The following is a 22,177-nucleotide window of genomic DNA, read 5'->3' on the forward strand; positions in this document are numbered from 1 at the left end:
ACTGCTTACCCCATTGATGTGAAATTTAACAGATATCATCTAACACCATTGTTGCATATAGTTTGAAAATGATGTCGTAGGTCACGTGATTTGGCAGCCATCTTGGATAGAAAAACGCACCTTATCCGTTCAATATGAAACTTCACAAACATTATCTCCGACCCACACATATGCAGAGTGTACAATTTTTTAAAGGTCATATGTCACGTGGTATGGCAGCCATCTTAGCCTGAAAGCCAATATTAAAAATATTCCCTTCTCTGAAAGTGCTTCACCAATCGATGTGAAACTTGTCATGGCTGGTGAAAATGTGATATGTGAAAACAGCTGAAGGGATTTCAATCAAACTTGTTTATTTTTAGGACAGTGAACGAGGGCATATACACGTTGTGGGACTATGCGGAGGCATATTGGTGACACAATCGCATTGTTCTAATTTTACATAGTTTTATATTTGGCTAAATCAACATTCACATCAACATGTAATACAATCAGAGTGTTGTCTTAAGAATCTGCACCATGTACACTTTCTATTTCGGGATGTCACATGGTGTGTGTTTGTGTTTCATGAAAGTTTAAGTGATTGCTGTAACTGCTTTTGGAAGAGGATAATGTCTCAAGTACAGAGGTACTTCACATGCAGGTACTTTATCAGATCAAGGTACTCAGCATGGAGCAAACATCAGGAAGAGTGGTATGTTTGTCACCCCTCTCAAGGTTCACTGACGATGTATGCTCAAGTTGGCTGTTGGAAGGATTCCTATCGTGTGCAGCTGAAATCGGAACAGCCGGCTGTGCTTGGGTGTGGAATGAAGGTTGAGAATCTGGAAGGATTTCCAAAGATTGTGCAGATAAAAATAGAGGATGTGAACTCCTTTGGCATGGAAGAGGAGCAAAGCGACCAGCCGAATGGTGAGTTGTGTGATCAACGTGACTTCTGATGGGATCTGTGTTTGGTTATTGCCAAGTTTTTTATATACATGATAGAGGCTCGTGGAGGAGATGGAACAGATTGGTAGGGAATGAAATGGAGGGGAGAAAACCACAATTTGCAGAGTCAATGTGAGAGTGAAATGAATGCAAGGGGAAAGAAGAAAGGAGAATGACACATGCAGGTGAACAAGCTGTAAACAATTTGAATGAAACACAAGAAGTAGAAGGGGAAGGCGGAGATGAAACAGAAAAGTAACAAACCAAACAACAACCAATGAACAAATGAAAAGAGATGACGGAAAGGGGGAAAATGACAATGACCTGGAAAAAGGGAATGCTTTGGAATGGAGTAATTTGTGGTGGAAAAGATAATGGTTGGATTGGGGATTATGTGAGATGGTGATAAGCAGCTGTCTTGAAGACCTGGAGGGAAGAATGAGATTGAAGAGAATGTGGAACATGTTTCCACAGGTAGGAAAAAGAGGAATGGATGAGTGGAGGTGAGCAGTGATTCTAGATTTTGAGAATTTCACCAGAAGGTGTTTGCTGGTGGATGTGTTACCGCAGAAACCTGGAGGGGAAGGACAAAGCATGGAAAGGGCAGACCAGAAAGAAGGCAGAATAAGAGACACCACCAACCTGTCTGTGGTGTGAACGTCATGGACCCGCAGACTCAGCTTCATCGCGGGAGATTCCAATTGTCTTGAGGCCTTGATTTCCACGGAGTGAAGCTGAGAAGGATGAGGCAAAAGAGCCAGGCAAGAGGGGGGAGCAGTTTTAATGTTGATGAAGCTGTTGATGAAGTCCTTGTTAGTGGATAACAGATCAAGTGTGTTGAGGAAGGACTTTGCACAATGGAGGATGCTCACTCTTGCTTTGAAGGCCAACTGAGAAATGTTGTTTCCCCAATAAAGATCATCGCTGATGATGAGACCCAAAAGTTGGAGTTACTGAACTTCTTCATGAGGATTATTAAGAAAGGAGGTTGGAGGGTTTGCCAGATGATCCTTTTCACAGAGAGAGAGTGAGAGGGTGAGATTTGTAAGAATTGATGACATATTCCAAGTGTTTGAGCTACTTGCAATTCTATAAATGTCTGAAGAGAGGGAAGAGGCTGCTGCTTCTCTGAAGAATGAGGCATGTCATGGCAAAAGGTAAGCCTGGTGTTTGCTTCATAGCCACGACCCCCTGTTGTTCCATTGAAATAACACCAGGTGGGTTGACTCAGCCTGTCATCCTTCCGACTTCGGCATCTAAATGGTAAATGATCATAAATGAGTGTACGAAACAGCAACAACAGCAGACGGTGGGGTCATCAGCAAAGAGATGGAGGATTTTCCCAAAAGTCAGAGAGATGGTTGATGGAAAAAAGGACTTGACCTACCACACTGCCTGAGGACAATACAACCTCGACAGGGAGAGAAGATGAGAGGATTCCATTGAGATTTAAGCTTAACACATGTGTGGGGAGAAAACCCTGATCTCATGTGTGACATTGAAGGCCTCCATCCATTTTTGAGAGAGCAGAAGAATAACGTTCATGGTAGAGTCACTGGAAAGGGTGGAAATGTGAATGGTTTGGTGGATGTGCGGAGTATCGTTGAGAGAGAGGAAGACAAATGATGAATTTCGAAAGATGATGGGAATAGAGCCTGTGATGGATGCTGTGAAGAGAAACAGGTTGAGATGGTTTGGTCATGTGTTGAGGAAGGACGAAAGTGACTGGTTGAGAAGACTGATGGAAATGAATGTAGAAGGAAGTAGAGGACAGGGAAGACCGAGAAAGACTTGGCTAAAGATGGTGGAAGAAGAAATGCGGGAAAGGGGGTTAACAAGGGGAGATGCAGAAAATAGGGCAAAATGGAGAAGATTGTCATGGGGCCCGCAAGGCTAACCCCCGCTCCAGCAGGGAAAATGGCCTTAAAATGCCTGTTGTTGTTGTTGTTGTTTGTTGTGGAGTCACTGGGTGTGAATCTGAACTTTTCACAGATTTGCTGTGCATTTTGAGTTGTGGCTCCGTCCTCCATCATAAGAAGATTTCTACCATTCGGTCAACTGCGCACATTGAAATGACCACGTGGTGAAATTCATAAAACCATAACATTGTGATGAATGATTCATGCATGTGCATTTGCCTCCACTTACTGTCCTGGGAGGTGATTACTCTCAGGAGGTAATATTGTCATGTCTCCTGTTTGGGAGTCTGAATCCATTACAATTTACATCCATTGAAAGTCCAATAACTTGTCTCATTTGTCATTGGAGGAAACAATCAATGGGCTCTCGCCTCATCAATCATCTCCAGCTGTGACTCAGCCGAGACAGGTAGCCAACACTTGGGCCCTCTGATGAAAGAAAGCTGAATAAAGCATCTTAGAAACGCTACACAAGATAAGACCATCCACAAGATAAGACCTGTGGATAAGACCTTCCACAGCTGCAGACAATTGGAAGTAGCAAAAGGATGAAAACCCCAATGCTACAAGCTCATATCACGGACTGATTTCATCACTGATTAGCGAATCGTCAGCGATAGCTTCGACGGAACGTTGTTCTGTGGAGGAATCCAGGGCCTTCAATCTTCATATCATGTGCAACACTTGGCTCTTGATTTGAATCATTGTTGGGAGTCCAGCTTTGCTGCTGATGAAGGTGATAGTGAGAATTTAAAAAAATTGTTCTGTGTGCCGAGATTATCTCGACTACCCTTTGTGAAAGACAACAAGGGATCATAAATGTCCATTTTGGGTTCGGTTGCGAGAGTACGCTGGCGTTGCATATTCGCCGCTTCTCCGACTGGATGGATGTACAGGGTCTGCTTCTACTTTTCTGACCTGACATCTCACACCTGTCCTGCCTTTTCACACCCGCACGTGCCGCGTGTTCTCCGGCTGGATAACGGAATCTGCTTTTGATGGTACGGAATACGGAATCGAAAGGCCCGCTCCCGTTGTTTGTGGCCGTGGCCTTGTTTGCCGGTGGCCGTGTGGTCTTGGTGGCCTTGTGGCCTTGTTTGCCGCTGTGGTCTTGATTAGCGGCTGCAGTCGTTTGCCGCTGCGTTTGCCGCTGCGTGTGCCGCTTTGCCTCCTCGACCTTGGCCTCGTACTCGTCCCTTCGCTCCTGCCTGGCATGGCTCTGAAGTACTCCGCCGCAAGGCTCCTTCTGCTCAATACCCGCTCCACCCCATCATGCATCTCTGCCATCAAATCAAATGGACTCCTCCGACGACCCAGGTACATTCACCGTGGCTCCGGTCGCAAGTTTGTTTATTTGCAATCAGGTCACTCCATCCCCGTCCTCTGGTCGGCTCAGCGCACTCTCACTCTTCGTCCCAACGCACCTGGTCACAGCAACCCACACGATCGCACCTCCTGCCTACGAACCCTGGCTAAATCACCTGAATTCATCCCTGCTGTTCAAAACAACATCAAGCTCACCCTGTTCAACACCCGGTCCCTCAACAATAAATGCCTCATCCTGAACGAATACATCCTGGATAACAAACTGGACTTTCTCTGTCTCACCGAAACCTGGCAACAACCTCTGGACTACTACACACTCAACCTCACCACACCCAATGGATATTCCTACGTCAATAAACCACGCTTGGAGGGCCGAGGTGGTGGAATTGCCGTTATCCACCGTCAAGACATCAAGACCAACCTCATCTCCATCTCATCTGCTCCATCATTTGAACACCTGGCTTTAAAACTCTCTGGTCACACGCAGTCAGTCATGGCTGTCGTCTCCCGCCCTCCCAAACCACACCCATCATTCCTGTCTGACTTCTCCTACTTTCTGACCCAGCTATGTTCCCTCTCCCCCTCAATCCTCCTCCTTGGTGATTTCAATATCCACATGGACTCCACTGACTCCACAATAACCACTGACTTCACTGATTTACTCACCTGCTTTAACCTCACTCAACATGTCGACTTTCCTACCCATATCCGTGGTCACATTTTGGACCTTGTCTGCTCCACTGGATTAAATTTGCACCATCTCTATGGCTCCGACCTCACCCTCTCTGACCACTTAGCCATCACTCTGACCATCAACATCCCCGCCCCAACACCAAGGCATTATCGCACAATCAACTTCCGTAAGCTAAACGCTCTTTCACCTACCTCATTCTCATCCACCCTCTCTGAAAAAATGTCCACTTCTCCCTTCATTGACCTCCACACCCCTTCCGACCTCACTGACTACTACAACCACACTCTCTCCTCCTGCCTTGACCAGCTTGCGCCTGTAAAAACCAAAACAGTTTCTTTCACCCATTCTGCTCCCTGGTTTACCCCTGAACTCCACCTGATGAAAACTCGTGCTCGCCAACTTGAAAGACTCCGCAATAAAACGGGTCTCACAGTTCACTCCCAAGCCTACAAGGACCACATACAACACTACAAAGATGCCCTCTCCCGCGCCCGCTCTGCCTACTACTCTCAAATTATCCACTCTGGCTCCGGAAACCCAAAAGCACTCTTCTCGACAATAAACAAACTCCTCCGCCCCCTGAACACCACCACCCAGTCATTCACAGTAGACAACTGCATCTCCTTCCTCTCTTTCTTCCAACGCAAAATTGACAACATCTACAACAGCTTGACCACCGCCGCACCCGCTCCCCCTCCAACCACCTGCCCCCCCTTGTCCTGCCATCCCCTGTCTCGGTTCTCCCCAATCTCTCCTACTGACCTCTCTGAACTCCTCATAGGAATGAAAACTGCCACCTGCACTCTTGACCCCATCCCCTCCAGCTTTGTCAAAGCCTCCCTCCCTGCTCTCTCTCCACTTATCATTGCAACAATAAACTCCTCCCTGTCTACAGGCATCGTCCCACCTTCCCTCAAAATTGCTGCTGTTACCCCCATTCTAAAAAAACCTGGTCTAAACCCTGACACCCTAAACAACTTCAGACCCATCTCCAACCTACCCTTTCTGTCAAAAGTTTTGGAACGCGCTGTAGCCACTCAACTCAAACATCATCTCTCTGCCAATAACCTGTATGAAACATTCCAATCCGGATTCCGCTCCAACCACAGTACTGAAACTGCTCTCCTCAAAATCACCAACGACCTTCTCCTCTCCTCTGACGCTGGCAACCTCAACATTCTCGTCCTCCTCGACCTCAGCGCTGCCTTTGACACCATCGATCACACTATCCTCCTCACCCGACTTGAATCCACCTTTAACGTTACCGGCACTGCCCTCTCTTGGATTAAATCATACCTCTCTGACAGATGCCAGTTCATCTCCATCAATAACTGCAAATCCCCCACTGCTCCCCTCCCCCAAGGTGTCCCCCAAGGTTCAGTTCTTGGCCCCCTCCTCTTCATCCTTTACCTGTCCCCGCTCGGTCACTTAATCCGCCGTCATGGTCTCCAATTCCACTGCTTCGCCGATGACATCCAGCTTTTCATCTCCACCAAGTCCGTCTCCACCGACACCCACTCTATCCTGACAAACTGCATCACTGAAATAAAATCCTGGCTTCAAATCAACTTCCTCAAGCTTAACTGTGATAAATCTGAAATAATCATCATTGGCCCAAAAACGCTCACAAAATCCACCCATAACTTTGCCCTCAACATCGACGGTATCCCAGTATCCACCTCCCCTCACATCCGGAATCTTGGCGTCATCTTTGACCAAACCCTTTCCTTCGACAAATACACTAAACAGATCACAAAGTCAGCCTTCTTTCACCTGAAAAACATTGCCCGTCTCCGCTCATCCCTCTCCTCCACGGCTGCAGAAACCCTCATCCACGCCTTCATCACCTCCCGTCTGGACTACTGCAATAGCCTCCTCTATGGTTCACCCTCAAAAATCACCAATAAACTCCAATACATTCAGAACTCCGCTGCCCGTCTACTCACTCATTCCCGGACCCGTGACCACATCACCCCCGTCCTTTACAAGCTTCACTGGCTCCCCATCCCCCAGAGAATCCAGTACAAAATCCTCCTCTTGACATACAAAGCCCTCCATAACCTGGCCCCATCCTACCTGGCTGACCTCCTCTCCAGACACACTCCCACCCGCAACCTCCGCTCTGCTGGTACCAACCTCCTGACCCCCTCCATCCGGACCAAATTCAGATCCTGGGGGGACAGGGCCTTCTCCATCGCTGCTCCCACCCTCTGGAACTCATTACCTCACACCATCAGAGACTCCTCCTCACTCACCACATTCAAAACATCACTAAAGACCCACCTGTTCAACGCTGCATTCAACATTCAACCCACAGCATTTAACCCCTGACTATCTCTTCTCCTTCTCCCTCCTTTTGCTTTAAATATTTCCCTATTGATTCTTGTCTTTTTGCAATTGTTGTTTTCATGTATTGTTATGCATTATGTTTGCCACTCTGTCAAAGCGCCTTTGGGCTTCTGGAAAAGCGCTATACAAAATAAATGAATTATTATTATTATTATTATTAACTAATGCTGGCAGACAAGACATTCAGTTTAATATTCATCCGATGGATGGCATATTGATTAATTGACTGCATGCGGAAAACCGGGATGGCAGTTTATGTGTGGGCCGAGATTTGAACTTTGACTAGATTGCTCAAAGATATACTTGCAAGGTATTGTTGTGTGCCTGCCCTCTGGTGAACCTGTGTTATGACAACTGTGTCATGACATGTGTTTCATGACAACCGCAGGGCGACACGGATGACCAAACGAGCTTTACTCCCAGGCGTTCAATCCACATTTATGGTATTCTTTACACGCGAGGGAAAGGGGGATGACGAACTTACCTGGACGGCTTCCACCCGACTTCTTCGCACCTGGATAAATTAATCACCTCAAACGACACAGGGTTAAAATGTACAAAAAGACCGGCTTTATTAAATAAACTGCCGGTAACAAGGAAAGCACCATAAAAATAAATTCCTCATTGGAGCGCCTCTGTACACACTCAAATACAAACAATGGGAAACATAACTGTAAAAATTAATGTGTTTGTGTGGCACTTTGCTCTAATCAGCTCTTGAACCTCGTCAAGAATCGTCAAAACCCCCTCGCGTCCTTCGCGGCAAAACCGCAGGCTGCACTGCCGTGGGCACAAACTAGGCGTCACGCACCCTCGTTCGCCCAGCTGCACTCGTCTTCGTCGTCCTTGCGCGGGAAGCTGCAGTTCTCGGTCCGCAGTTCCTCCTCCTCCACACGATTGCGATGAAGATGTTAGAACACGACCTTTCACCACCAAATCCAGGAAACGAGAGATAAAAAATCGTGGCTGTTCCCATTGAATGTCCCTCGCTCCGGAACACCCCAACACAAAAGAGAAAGCCACGAGGAAAGCGAGAGAAGAAGAAAGAGACAAAATGTCGGGACACGACTGTTCATGATGAATCTCCCTTGCGCAAGAGGAGAAAATGTCAGCCGAGCGTTCCTTTAGAGTCAAGGTTCTGACGTCATCTCACGACGTCTCTGTGTCCGCTCTCCTCAGCAAGTCCCATCTTAGCAGTCTTTTTGCCAATCAAATCCCGGACCGATCACTGCTCTTTGGGGCGTGGCTTCACGGACATTTTGTGCGTCTGTGCTCACCAGGTCGATGTTATCCACGGTAGTGTTCAATGTCCTCTTTCCGGTTGGTTTTTATTTGGTGTAGTTGATGCGCGATTTCTTACTATTTGTGTGTGCTGCCCGGTGTCATAAGGAACAAATGAAAAAATAACAGAGGCCATTACATACAGGGGATTAATTTACCCATCATCCCTAGCTAATTAACAAACACCACCTCTCTCATGGGGACAAAGACACACTCTTCCACGACATACAATCTACACAAATTTCCGACTTATGATACATCAAGGTTCTTCTTCATCACGACATACGGAGCATGTTTTTTTTTTTGTTTTTTTTTTGTTTTTTTTTATACTGAATCGAGGCTCGTGAAAGAGCTGACAACCGTGAGGGAAAGACAGCACAGGGGGACCGCGAGGGAAAGACAGTACAGGGGGACCGTGAGGGAAAGACAGCACAGGGAGACCGCGAGGGAAAGACAGTACAGGGGGACCGCGAGGGAAAGACAGTACAGGGGGACCGCGAGGGAAAGACAGTACAGGGGGACCGCGAGGGAAAGACAGCACAGGGGGACCACGAGGGAAAGACAGCACAGGGGGACCGCGAGGGAAAGACAGCACAGGAGACCGCATGGTAATCTATACACTCTCCCTGGCTCCAAGGTAATCATTGTCTACCCCCGACAAACGTAACACAGGCCCCTTAAATTCACCCTTACATTTTGCATCGAACATTCAGATTACCCATGCCAATTTTTCCACATTTCGCTATCTTCACCAAAGAAGGGTGCTTCTCCATACACCTGCCAGCCGAGCATGGCCCCATATGCTCGGCTCGTTCCAAATTTCCCGATCTCATCCCATGGCTCTCTTCCTAAGCCGAGAGTCCACAAATCACCACAGAATATCTGTGGAAGGTCATTCTCACACCATCATGTTCCACAGGTGCCACAATGGTTGTCTGGTGGGCTATACTCATCACTGTCCATGCGGATCGACCCAAGTCCAAAAACCAGCACAGCATGGCAGTTCATCACATGCTGGCTGTCCCAGAGTCTCGGGGAGAGGCTGCCAGGCCGCATGCCCGGGCGGTCACCACATCAGGCCCTTGTTGGCCGTCTGTGGTGCCTCCACCAAAGCGCAGGCCACAACACCTCCCGCGAGTGGTCCTCATAATACACCATCCTAGGTACCTGTGAGAAACCACCTCAGACCCCCGGAGGTCTAAACCTCTACCTGAAACACGACCTGAAAACACTACCTGAAACACTCCCTTGGACGGCGCCCCAATGAAAAAGGGAAGCCTCACTCCACCCTACCCCCCATGGGGCCCCTGTTCGTACCATGACACCTATGGTCGGACCCCACGTCCCAATCTCACCAGCACAGGCCCCCCAGCTGGCTGGCATAAACAGATTTTGAAAGGGGCAACTTTTCCCTGAGGCCCACCTCAATGACCTCTCCTGGTCCGAATTCCGCACCCTGGGGACCAATTCCCTCCAAGGCTGTGCCAAACCAAACTCCCATTTAAATTGAATTTTAAATTTCCTTTGAAATTTTTTTGCCCCTTGTGTCCAAACGGCAGCTGCAGGTAACGACCCCTTTCTCCGGGTGCTCTGCCCCTCCCTGCAGTTGTTCCAAATTTTATATGGGGACCAGTTCTTCCGAGGCTCTATCTCCCGACTATTCCATGTCCGAATCCAGCTTGGAGCCAAAACACCCCCCCCTCCCCCACCCCCTGCTGGGTTTTCAATATCGGAGCCTTTTGTACCCAATTGTTGTTTGTGGTGAGGGTCCCCTCGGTCGCTTTAATCTCATCCTGGGGACATTCCATGGGCCGACTCACCTCATCTCCCAGACTCTCTTGGACTCGATCAATCCCCTCCCTGATGACACGGTCCAAGGTGCTCGGCTGCTCCGTTCCAAATTCATTCAGATTATCATCCCCAATCACTTCTGGCCCCAACATGTCTTCATCTTTTCACACCCGGTCTGGTTCTGTTCCACGGACCTCCAATATCTTTACCCCCTGTTGCTCCGCATCAAAGACCTGCAGCTCCACAAGTTCAAATTCCTCTCCCTGTTGTTGCATTGTGACATCCACACCAGCCGGACAGCTTTCCAGGTCATTTCCAGTCAAACATTCCCCATTTAAATTTGAGTTTCCCCCATTTACCTCTAGACACTCCCCATTTACCTCCAAGCATGCCGTCTCCTGCGCCCCAAGTGTATCAGCTTGGGTTGCACCCTCTTTCATTCATTCTTTCATTCCCAATACAATCTCTTCCCCTGCTACTTTGTCAATGCATTCCCCCAGTTCTTGTGTTGTTCCCTCCATTTTTCTTCCTTTCGTTCATTCCTTCCCTCCATTACATCAATTTTGCCTTCCAATTGTTCCCCACGCTCATTCTGAGCATTAATTTGTTCACTCGGGCTATCTTTAATGAAACATTTCCCCTCCTGTGCCACAATGTATCAATTTTGTTTTTTCCATTCCATTGATTTGTCCCTTCAATTAATTCTCTATTTCCTCCATGAATTTGTTCGTTTGTTCTCTTCGGGCTTTTATTTCAGCAATTGTTACATCCATGATGGCTATCATTCGTTCAGTATGGGCATCCATTTTTTCATTCATTTGTTCGCTCCGAGCATCCATTCCCATTAACCATTTGCACATGGCCTGGAAATCCATCGGATCCGTTCCCATTGTCGCCGGCTCCCTCATAGGAAAGGGGGGGTGGACTCGTGCTCGGGACGTGCACAAAAAGAAAGAACAATTCAGTATCTTTTACTTTTTATTCCGATAACATAATCATCAAAATATGTCTCCAACTCGTCAATATTTTCCACAATGCTACTTCCTCGATTTCAAAACATGTTTATTTTTATGCTCCAGATTAATTTGTTTCAGCTTTTGATAAGAAAAAAATGCACCAACCCAACTGGTATTTACCCTCCAAATTGTTTCCTGAGCCTGGACCTCCATTGTGCAGCTGAATAGCACCAGGCAGACTGAATCCGCCCATAATCCTTCAAGGTTTACAAAATGCGCAGCAAGTTACAAGAATAGGGGCTCTGCATCGGCGGCACCACCACGTTCCAACATCGCAATTTCCCACATCTTTTACACTATATGTCCATGATTTAATCACCCCCGTTCATTGTTTTAGCCAAATTTCTTAGCCTACCCCCTACACAGCGTGTGTGTGCGTGTGTGTGTGTGTGTGTGTGTGTGTGTGTGTGTGTGTGTGTGTGTGTGTGTGTGTGTGTGTGTGTGTGTGTGTGTGTGTGTGTGTGTGTGTGTGTGTGTGTGTGTGTGTGTGTGTGTGTGTGTGTGTGTGTGTGTGTGTGTCTTCATAAGGCGAGGTTTTATAGGCTTCGTGTAGTGCTTTCGGTGGGATTTGAGTGGGGGGTGGGGTGGGGGGGTTAAGGGGCAATTACTGTGTGTCCGCCTGTTAGAAGACCCAATGACCCAGAAGACCCCAAGGACTCTGAAGACCCAAAATACCCCAAAGACCCAAAGGACCCCAATTACCCAAAGGACCCCAAAGACTGAGCACACCCAATGGACCCTGAAGACCCAAAAGACCCAAACAACCCCAAGGACCCAAATGACAAAAAGGACCCAAAAGACCCCCAAGAACTCAGAAGAACCCCAAGTACTCTGAAGATCCAAAGACCAAAAAGACCCAATGAACCCCAAACATCCAAAATACCCCAAAGACCCAAAATATCCAATAGAATGAAAAGACCCTGAAGACACAATGGACCCCAAAGACGCAAATTTTGGTAAGACCCAAAAATCCCTAAGACCTAAAAGACCTCAAGGACCCAGAAGACCCAATAGACCCAAAATACCTGAAGACCCAAAATACTCTGTCGACTGTTAAAGACACAAAAGATAATGAAGACCTAGAAGACCCCAAGGACTTTGAAGACCCAAAATACCCCAAAGGACCCCAAAGACTGAAAAGACCCAATGGACCCCAACGACCCAAAAGACCCTGAGGATCCAAAAGACCCAAACAACCCCAAGGACCCAAATTACAAAAAGAACCCTAATGACTCAGAAGACCCCAAGGACTCTGAAGACCCAAAATAACCCAAAGACCAAAAAGACCCAAAGGACCCCAAATACCCCAAATACTGCAAAAACCTTAAAGACCCAAAAGACAAAAACCCAAAAGGCCCTGAAGACCCAAAACTTCCCAAAGACCCAAAACACTGAAAAGACGATCTCGCGAGATCTCGGCGAGGTCACGTGTTTTCGAAGCTGTTCCATGCGCTCACGCTTTCGAAGCTAAGTGATCTTTCACAATTGTGTTTTTGTCGAGACTGTATCTATCTTTCGGTGTATGTACCTATAGCGTATCTTTTGGAAAATTTTCGGTGCTAATTTTTCGTACATGTATACACAATCGTCGGTTAATGCGTATCGAGTATTCTGAGGTCTAGTACTCGTAGGCTTAGGCTACCGTACCGTCTCCAACCTTGTGGTTTTGTTTTTCTCTCAGCGATTCGTCGAATGCACTGCAATTATTTTCGTTCTCTGTTTCATCCCAGTCCTTCACCCCATACCTCCTTGTTTAATATCTCTACTCAAAAAAAAAAAAACCCAAAAAAATATTTCCTTCTCAGGGCTTATTCGTTTATTTGTTGTTCTTATTTGTTCGTTCGTTCTTCGTTCACGTTGTTCGTGATCACACGGTTAGAAATGTATAATCTCTCTATATAGAAATATATAGAAATCTATATATATAATCTATAATAGAAATCTATATAGATGCTAATAATCTAATAATCTAATGCTAATAATGCTAATAATGCTAATGCTAATAATCTAATAGATGCTAATAATCTATATAGATGCTAATAATAATATATAGAATAATCTATAATAGAAATCTATATAGAAATCTAGAATAGTTAGAAATGTATAAATGCTAATCAGAGGCGCATGACCCCGTGCCCTCAGCTCGTTCATTGATGATCCAAAGCCGAGGTTTCAGCACCTGGACCACCTCTCTGCTCTCCTCGGATCCTCTCTCTGACTCGGCTGTGCTGCCACGACTCATAACTCAATATCACCCTTGGTATTTTTCTCGCTCCCGCCTGTGTTTCTCCTCGAATCATATCTCGTGCTCCCCTTCCAGCCCCATTCCAAAAAGTCAACTGATCGGTTATCCGCTTTGACCAATGGTAATTCTGAAGTATATTTACATAATATACGAAGGTTGGAATAACGGACAATGAAAACAAAATGAACAAAACAACAACAAAATGAACAACAACTGAACAACTGTTTTCTCTCATATATTATAACACCCTTTTCTTCTTCTCCTACAAAAGAATGCTTTCGTCTTGCTCACCAAATCTATTCATTCCAAAAAATATATATAATACCATCTCTTATAGTTCCTCCTTTCTACATTCCCTAAACTATCCAGAACTCCACCCCTCCTTCAGTGTCCTCAAACTTATTTTTGACTCGAAGGTCTCAAACTCATTTTGCAAAAAATGTTCGTTTCCCATGAATCGTACACTTTTCAAAATCCAATCTCACCCCTCCCCTTCAAATCCTCCCATCACCCATCCCTTTCAAATCTCCCCCCTTGCCCCTTCCCTCCCCTCCCTCCTAAACTCCCCCCACACCCCTCCCCTCGGAGACTCTCCCTCACTCCTCCCCTCCTAGACTCCCCTCTCACCCCTCCTCCTCAAAGCATCCTCCCTGCTTCTTCCCCCTTCCAACTTTCACCTTCATCCTCCCCAACCTTCTGCCTCGCTCTTCCCCCTCCTCAAATAACACCTCACTGTGCCTCACCCAATCTCCATCAAACCTTTTGTCTGCCCCATTCTTCCCTTTCTCCAAGCTATTCTGAAATCTCTGAAATCTCTGACACACCTTCAACAGCTCTCCCGACCTCTTCCTCCTTTCCACATCTTACCCTACCCCTCCCCCCCCCCCCCCCTGTTCTGAACCCGATGCTCCCCCTTCCTCTTCATTAACGGTATGGACCTCAAACATCCGGGGCCTTCGCTCAAACTTGACTGATCTCTCCATACAGGTTGCTTCTGACAAACCAGATGTGATCTGCTTAACAGAAACTTTCCTCCTTCATGATGTCTCTGATGCCTTGGTATCTCTCCCAGGTTACTCCCTCCTCCGGTATGATAGACCTGAGACTCGTCCTGGAGGTGGGGTTGCTATCTTTATAAAAAACTCTCTTCCTCACTCGCCCTCCACTGCCCTCTCTCCACCTCACCCCCAGGAATACCTTTGGCTACGGCTTCCCCCTTCGCTCCCTCCTTTTGTTCATATGTGTGTTGTACCGTCCACCAAACAGCAATGACTCAATCTACATCTCGCTGTCTGATAATATGGACCAACTTCTATCTACCCATCCCAACTCTCTCTTCCTCATATGTGGTGATTTCAATTGTCACCATGCCAGTTGGCTGGGTGTGGGTACCTCTCTCACCAGCCATGGCTCTTCAGCAAAGGATTCTGCGACTCACTGGGACTGACACAATCTGTCAATTTCCCGACCCGGATCTCAGTCAACGGAGCATCTTCTCTTCTGGATTTGGTTATGACTAACTTCCCTGAAAATGTCTGCTGCTCTTCTTCTGATCCAATCAGCTCATCTGATCATGTGCTTGTCAAAGTGGACATCTCTCTGACCATTCTCAGAGAGCCTCCTCAACTGATTGCTGTGAAGAGTCCTCCACCACCACCAACCTCAACCTCCACCAGGATTTGACCAGACACCATCAGAGAGTCAGAGAGATCATTGATGAAGACCAGAAAAAGCACAGGGCCCAGAACACTACCTTGGGGAACTCCAACCTGAACAGGAAGAGGAGATGAGAGAAACCCATTCAGGGCCACACATTGACTACGACCAGAGAGGAAGTCCGCCAGCCATGCGTGGAGCTTTCCATGGATACCAAAGGAGGAGAGTTTGGTGAGCAGAGCAGGGTGCCAGACCGTATCGAAGGCACGTGACATGTCAAGGTCAAGTTGGACATCTCTCTGACCATTTTCAGAGAGCCTCCTCAACGTCGACGAGTCTGGCATTTCACTCAGGCCAACTGGCACGGTCTTCAAGCAGCCATCAATCATCTGGACTGGTCTCCCATCTCTACTGCCTCTGACATCAACTCATCCTGGGAATTCTTCCAAAGTAAATTGCTCTCTCTCATGCACAGATTTATCCCTTCTCGTCTTCAGTTGTCATACCCTTCCTCCCGTCCATGGTACACGGAATCTTGTGGTGAGGCTATTGCCCAGAAACAACTTGCTTTCGTCTCCTGGAAAGCAAATCCAACGGAAGGAAATCTCATTTCCTTTCACAAAGCCCGAAACAAGTGTGTGTCCCCCTCCATCCCCTCCCTCACCTTAAATGACCACACGGCTGACTCCGCACGTGAAAAAGCTGAATGCCTCAACTCTGTGTTTGCCTCTAAATCTTGTGTCCCAAACCCATCCCTCTCTATACCCCCCGTACCCAGTCGTACCCAGCTGCTCCTGGACTCTGTGTCCTTTCCTCCTGACAAGGTGGAAAAGTTTCTGTCAACCCTCGACTCTGATTCTGCAACTGGACCTGACGGCATCAGCCCACGGGTCCTAAAATCATGTTCTTCCGCTCTTTCACTCCCTCTCTCTGTTCTCTTCACCCTCTCTTTTGCTCAAGGTCATCTTCCATCTGCTTGGAAATCTGCCAACATCACCGCTTTGCACAAAAAAGGTGCAAAAACAGATCCCAGCAACTACAGACCAATCAGCCTTCTCCCAATTATCAGCAAAGTCATGGAATCCATCATTGCTTCAGATATGAAATCTTTCCTCTTCTCTAATGGCTTGATCTCTGATCATCAATTTGGTTTCAGACCTGGACACTCCACTCTGGACATGCTGCTTCTGCTTTCTCAACAATGGATGGAGGTCCTCAATGCCAAACAGGAAATTAGAGCTGTCTCCCTTGACATATCACGTGCCTTCGATACGGTCTGGCACCCCGCTCTGCTCACCAAACTCTCCTCTTTTGGTATCCATGGAAATCTCCACGCATGGCTGGCGGACTTCCTCTCTAGTCGTAGTCAACGTGTGGCCCTGAATGGGTTTCTCTCATCTCCTCTTTCCTGTTCAGGCTGGAGTTCCCCAAGGCAGTGTTCTGGGCCCTGTGCTTTTTCTGGTCTTCATCAATGATCTCTCTGACTCTCTTGAAAATCCTCTCTATCTCTTTGCTGACGACTCTACTCTCTGTCGCTCCATTCTTCATCCCTCAGATCGGCAGTCTGCAGCCTCCTCACTCTCTGCAGACCTTGACAAAATCACAGACTGGGCAAACAAGTGGAACATGTCTTTCAATCCTGACAAATCTCACACTCTTACGATGTCTCTCCGAAAAGACCGACTGGACAACCCTCCCATCCACTTTCTGAATAATCCTCTCCAAGAAGTTCTGTCACTCAAGCTTTTGGGTCTCACTATCTGCCATGATCTTTCCTGGAAAAACCACATTTCAAATCTGGCCTCCAAAGCCAGTTGCCGACTGGGCATCCTCCGTCGTGCAAAGTCCTTCCTTGGCACACCTGAGCTCCTCACCACATACAAGGCTTTCATCCGCAGCTCAATGGAATACTGCTCTCCCCTCTGGGCTGTGGCTCCTGCCTCACACCTAGCTCGCCTTCGCGCTGTTGAAACCAAAGCATTCAGAATCATTGGAATCTCCCGCGATGAAGCTAACTCCAAGGGCCTCTCACTCACTCACTCACCGCAGGCAGGTTGGTGGTCTTTCCGTCTTCTACCGACTCCTCTCTGGCCTTGCCCCCCCAGCTCTCTCTGGGCTCTGTCCCGCAAATATTCCTACAGGTCGCACAAGATCTGCCTGCAACCCTCTTTTGGTTAAACTGCCAAAATCAAGACTCTCTGCTCACCTTCACTCCTTCATTCCTCTTTTCTCCCACCTCTGGAACAAACTCCCTCACTCTCTTCAATCCCACTCCACCCTCCAAGTCTTTAAAACAGCTGTTCACCACCATCTCTTATCTCCCCCCATCCAAAACCTTGATCTTTTCTACTCCCGCTAATTTCACCCCAATTCCACTTTTTGAAATACCAACTTCTGTCCTGGAAGTCCTTGGTGTCCTTGTGCTTTATACTTCTCCCTCCCCCCCCCCCCCCTTCCCATGCCTCCTCCCCCCGGGCCCTCTCCCTTCCACACATCTCCCTGCTCTCGGATGTTGTGTTTGTGTGCTTCCCCTTTTCTCCCCATCTTGTCTTCCGCTCCCTCTTTTTGTGTATTTTGTTTGTCTGGTCGATTTGTTTGTGAAGTAAATGTTAGCTCTTTCACGAGCCTCGATTCAGTATACAAAAAAAAAGAAAAAAAAGAAAAAGAAAAGGGAGACAGCTCTAATTTCCTGTTTGGCATTGAGGACCTCCATCCATTGTTGAGAAAGCAGAAGCAGCATGCCCAGAGTAGAGTGACCAGGTCTGAAACCAAATTGATGATCAGAGATCAAGCCATTGGAGAAGAGGAAAGATTTCATATCTGAAGCAATGATGGATTCCATGACTTTGCTGATAATTGGGAGAAGGCTGATTGGTCTGTAGTTGCTGGGATCTGTTTTTGCACCTTTTTTGTGCAAAGCGGTGATGTTGGCTGATTTCCAAGCAGATGGCAGATGACCTTGAGCAAAAGAGAGGGTGAAGAGAACAGAAAGAGGGAGTGAAAGAGCGGAAGAACATGATTTTAGGACCCGTGGGCTGATGCCATCAGGACCAGTTGCAGAATCAGAGTCGAGGGTTGACGGAAACTTTTCCACCTTGTCAGGAGGAAAGGACACTGAGTCCAGGAGCAGCTGGGTACGACTGGGTACGGTGGGTACAGAGAGGGATGGGTTTGGGACACAAGATTTAGAGGCAAACACAGAGTTGAGGCATTCAGCTTTTTCACGTGCGGAGTCAGCCGTTAAGCCGTTTGAGGTGAGGGAGGGGATGGAGGGGGAACAAACACCAGAAACAGATTTGACCAGACACCACCAGGATTGATTGATGTTGGTGGTGATTGATGCTGTGAAGAGGAACAGGTTGAGATGGTTTGGTCATGTGTTGAGGAAGGATGAAAGTGACTGGTTGAGAAGAGTGATGGAAATGAATGTAGAAGGAAGTAGAGGACCGGAAAGACCGAGAAAGACTTGGCTAAAGATGGTGGAAGAAGAAATGCGGGCAAGGGGGTTAACCAGGAGAGATGCAGAAAATAGGGCAAAATGGAGAAGATTGTCATGGGGACCGCAAGGCTAACCCCCGCTCTAGCAGGGAAAATGGCCTTAAAATGCATGTTGTTGTGTTTGTTGTGTTGACTCTGCAAATTGTTGTTTTCTCCTCTCCATATCATTCCCTTCCATTCTGTTCCATCTCCTCCACGAGCCTCTATCATGTACATAAAAAACTTGACAATAACCAAACACAGATCCCGTCAGAAGTCATGTTGATCACACAACTCACCATTCGGCTGGTCGCTTTGCTCCTCTTCCACGCCAAAGGAGTTCACATCCTCTATTTTTATCTGCACAATCTCAGGAAATCCTTCCAGATTCTCAACCTTCATTCCACACGCAAGCACAGCCGGCTGTTCCGATTTCAGCTGCACACGATAGGAATCCTTCCAAAAGCCAACTTGAGCATCCATGATCAATGAACCTTGAGAGGGGCAAGAAACATACCACTCTTCCTGATGTTTGCTCCACTCTGAGTACTTTGATCTGATAAAGTACCTACATGTGAAGTACCTCTGTACTTGACACATTATCCTCTCCCAACATCAGTTACAGCAAGCACTTAAAGGGCCACAGACACAGAAAATCATGCTTGGTTTAATTAATAGATACTAGGGCATGCCCGTACTATATATAAGCTAGGACGTGCCCGTACGTGGGTGCCCGTTCCTTGCCAAAAAAAAAAAAAAAAAAAAATTTGTGTAGGGGTGTGTGTGTGTAAACATCCTAGGGCGTGCCCGTACGTGGGTGCAAAAAAACATGCGTGCAAACAACAACAACAAAAAAAAACTTTGAAACCACGTGGCAGTAACGACCACAGAACCCCCCCCCCTCTATTTACATGAATGGTTTGGTCCATTCGCAACGACCACAGAACCCCCCCCCTCTATTTACATGCAATGGTTTGGTCCAAAGCGAACGGTTTGGTCCATTTGATGTGATTCGATGATTCGATGTGAATGGTTTGGTCCATTCGCAACGACCACAGAACCCCCCCCCCCCTCTATTTACATGAATGGTTTGGTCCATTCGCAAAGCCAAAGCGAACGACCACAGAACCCCCCCCTCTATTTACATGAATGGTTTGGTCCATTCGCAAAGCCAAAGCGAACGACCACAGAACCCCCCCCCCCCCCCCTCTATTTACATGAATGGTTTGGTCCATTCGCAATGCCAAAGCGAACGGCGAACGGCTAAATCGCCATAGCTCGGTAAGTACTTGTCCGATTAATTTCAAACCTTGAAAAGGCACATCCTCGGGTCCCCAGCAATATACCTGGCAAGTTTCAAGTATATCGGACCCGTGGTTGTCGAGAAACAGCGGTCACAGACACACAGACACACAGACACACAGACACACAGACACACAGACACACAGACACACAGAGATTGCTGGAATTATAGATAGATTGCTTCACTTAACACTTAATTGTCCTTTTTATTTGAATAAATATCACTCGATTGGCCCCCGCCACCCAAAAAACGGCGATTTGATTGCTCATGTGACTGGCTACGTCATCGAGGGAATTTTTGTTGCTGCTGGTAGTTTTTAATAATGATTTTGACTATCAGAAGATTCTTGGTCGGGCAGTTATCATTGCGTGCTGAGAAACCTTTCCCTCCATCACATCACACAGGTGACATCATGAATGAACATCACGATTTTAGGGGCGGGACTCCACCACCAGCTAAAAACTACCAGCAGCAACAAAAATTGCCTCGATGACGTAGCCAGTCACATGAGCAATCAAATCGCCGTTTTTTGGGTGGCGGGGGCCAATCAAGTGATATTTATTCACAAAAAAGGACGATTAAGTGTTAAGTGAAGCAATATCTATTAATGAAACCAAACATGATTTTCTGTGTCTGTGGCCCTTTAAACTTTCATGAAACACAAACACACACCATGTGACACCCCCAAAAAGAAAGTGTACATGGTGCAGATTCTTAAGACAACACTCTGATTGTATTACATGTTGATGTGAATGTTGATTTAGCCAAATATAAAACTATGTAAAATGAGAACAATGCGATTGTGTCACCAATATGCATCCGCATAGTCCCACAGCGTGTAAATGCCCTCGTTCACTGTCGTAAAAATAAACAAATTTGATTGAAATCCCTTCAGCTGTTTTCACATATCACATTTTCACCAGCCATGACAAGTTTCACATCGATTGGTGAAGCAATTTCAGAGAAGGGAATTTTTTTAATATTGGCTTTCAGGCTAAGATGGCTGCCATATCACATGACATATGACCTTAAAAAAATTGTACACTCTGCATATGTGTGGGTCGGGGATAACGTTTGTGAAGTTTCATATTGAACGGATAAGGTGCGTTTTTCTATCCAAGATGGCTGCCAAACCACGTGACCTACGACATCATTTTCAAACTATGTGCGACAATGGTGTTAGATGATATCTGTTAAATTTCACATCAATGGGGTAAGCAGTTTCAGAGATGTAATTATTTTATATTTTCCTTCAATCCAATATGGCTGCCACACCATTTGACCAATGATGTTTTCGTGATCATCTTTTAATCGCCATGCCCAGTCAATGACACACATAAAGCCTTGTGTCAATCGATCTGGTGGTTTGGGAGAAGATGTTTTGTTCAGGTTTTAGGTTCAATCCAATAAGGCTGCCAAACCATGTGACCTATGATGTCATAAATTTAATATTTCAATACAAATGGCTCACAGATCATGTGCATGCAATTTCAGATTTTTCGGATAAGGAATTCGAATAAAATATTTTTGGCTGGTATACCACTTCACCAATGATGTCATCATTATCACACTTTTGTTTCCCTTTGGGAGGACCTGACAATGTGTGAAGTTTCAAATTTTTCCATTCTGCGGTAAATAATTTTTGAATTATTTGCTTTGAATCCAAGATGGCTGCCATACCACATGACCTATGGCATCACAATTATCACAAAAATATTCTGCATGGGTGTCACTCCTACCCTGAAAGTTTCGTCTCAATCGGACATGTGGTTGCTGAGAAAAACGAGGTTTAGACCACACGGACAGACAACCCGAAAACATAATAGGATGAAATAAATAATAAAATAATAGAAATAAGATAAATAATAAAATCGGATGGAACAAAAACATTCCTCTGGGACATGTCCATGGGAATTCAGTTCAAGATCATCACACTGGGAAGTAGGACTGACTCACCTGTATTAAAGATTTTTCGGAAGAGCATTTGTAAAGTTAGATATTTTGAACGCTGTGGGAAAGTTAAGTTTTTTGGAAATGCAATGTGGAAAAATGCATAATTTATTATTATTATTAAATGCAGTATATTTTCTCAGGAAATAGGAAGAATAATTCTTCTCCTCGTCCTCTTCCCGTTCCCGTTGTCAGGGGTGAGGTCCAATGGCTCCAAGCTTCTGCCCTACCTTGACCACG

At 46.5% G+C, this 22,177-nt stretch overlaps 1 protein-coding gene across 1 annotated transcript in view; it reads left to right on the forward strand.

Annotated features, from left to right (window-relative positions):
- Window positions 1–728: 728 nt before the first annotated feature.
- LOC137428463 (uncharacterized) overlaps window positions 729–22,177 on the forward strand; it is an 80,805-nt gene continuing 59,356 nt past the window's right edge. Inside the window, exon 1 of the mRNA XM_078777091.1 lies at window positions 729–912. Within this exon, the coding sequence (XP_078633217.1) occupies window positions 729–912 (184 nt within the window). The remainder of the gene's footprint in view (window positions 913–22,177) is intronic.

Source organism: Myxine glutinosa, chromosome 5 (assembly GCF_964187855.1).
Source record: "Myxine glutinosa chromosome 5, kmMyxGlut1.1, whole genome shotgun sequence".
NCBI classification, from domain to species: domain Eukaryota; kingdom Metazoa; phylum Chordata; class Myxini; order Myxiniformes; family Myxinidae; genus Myxine; species Myxine glutinosa.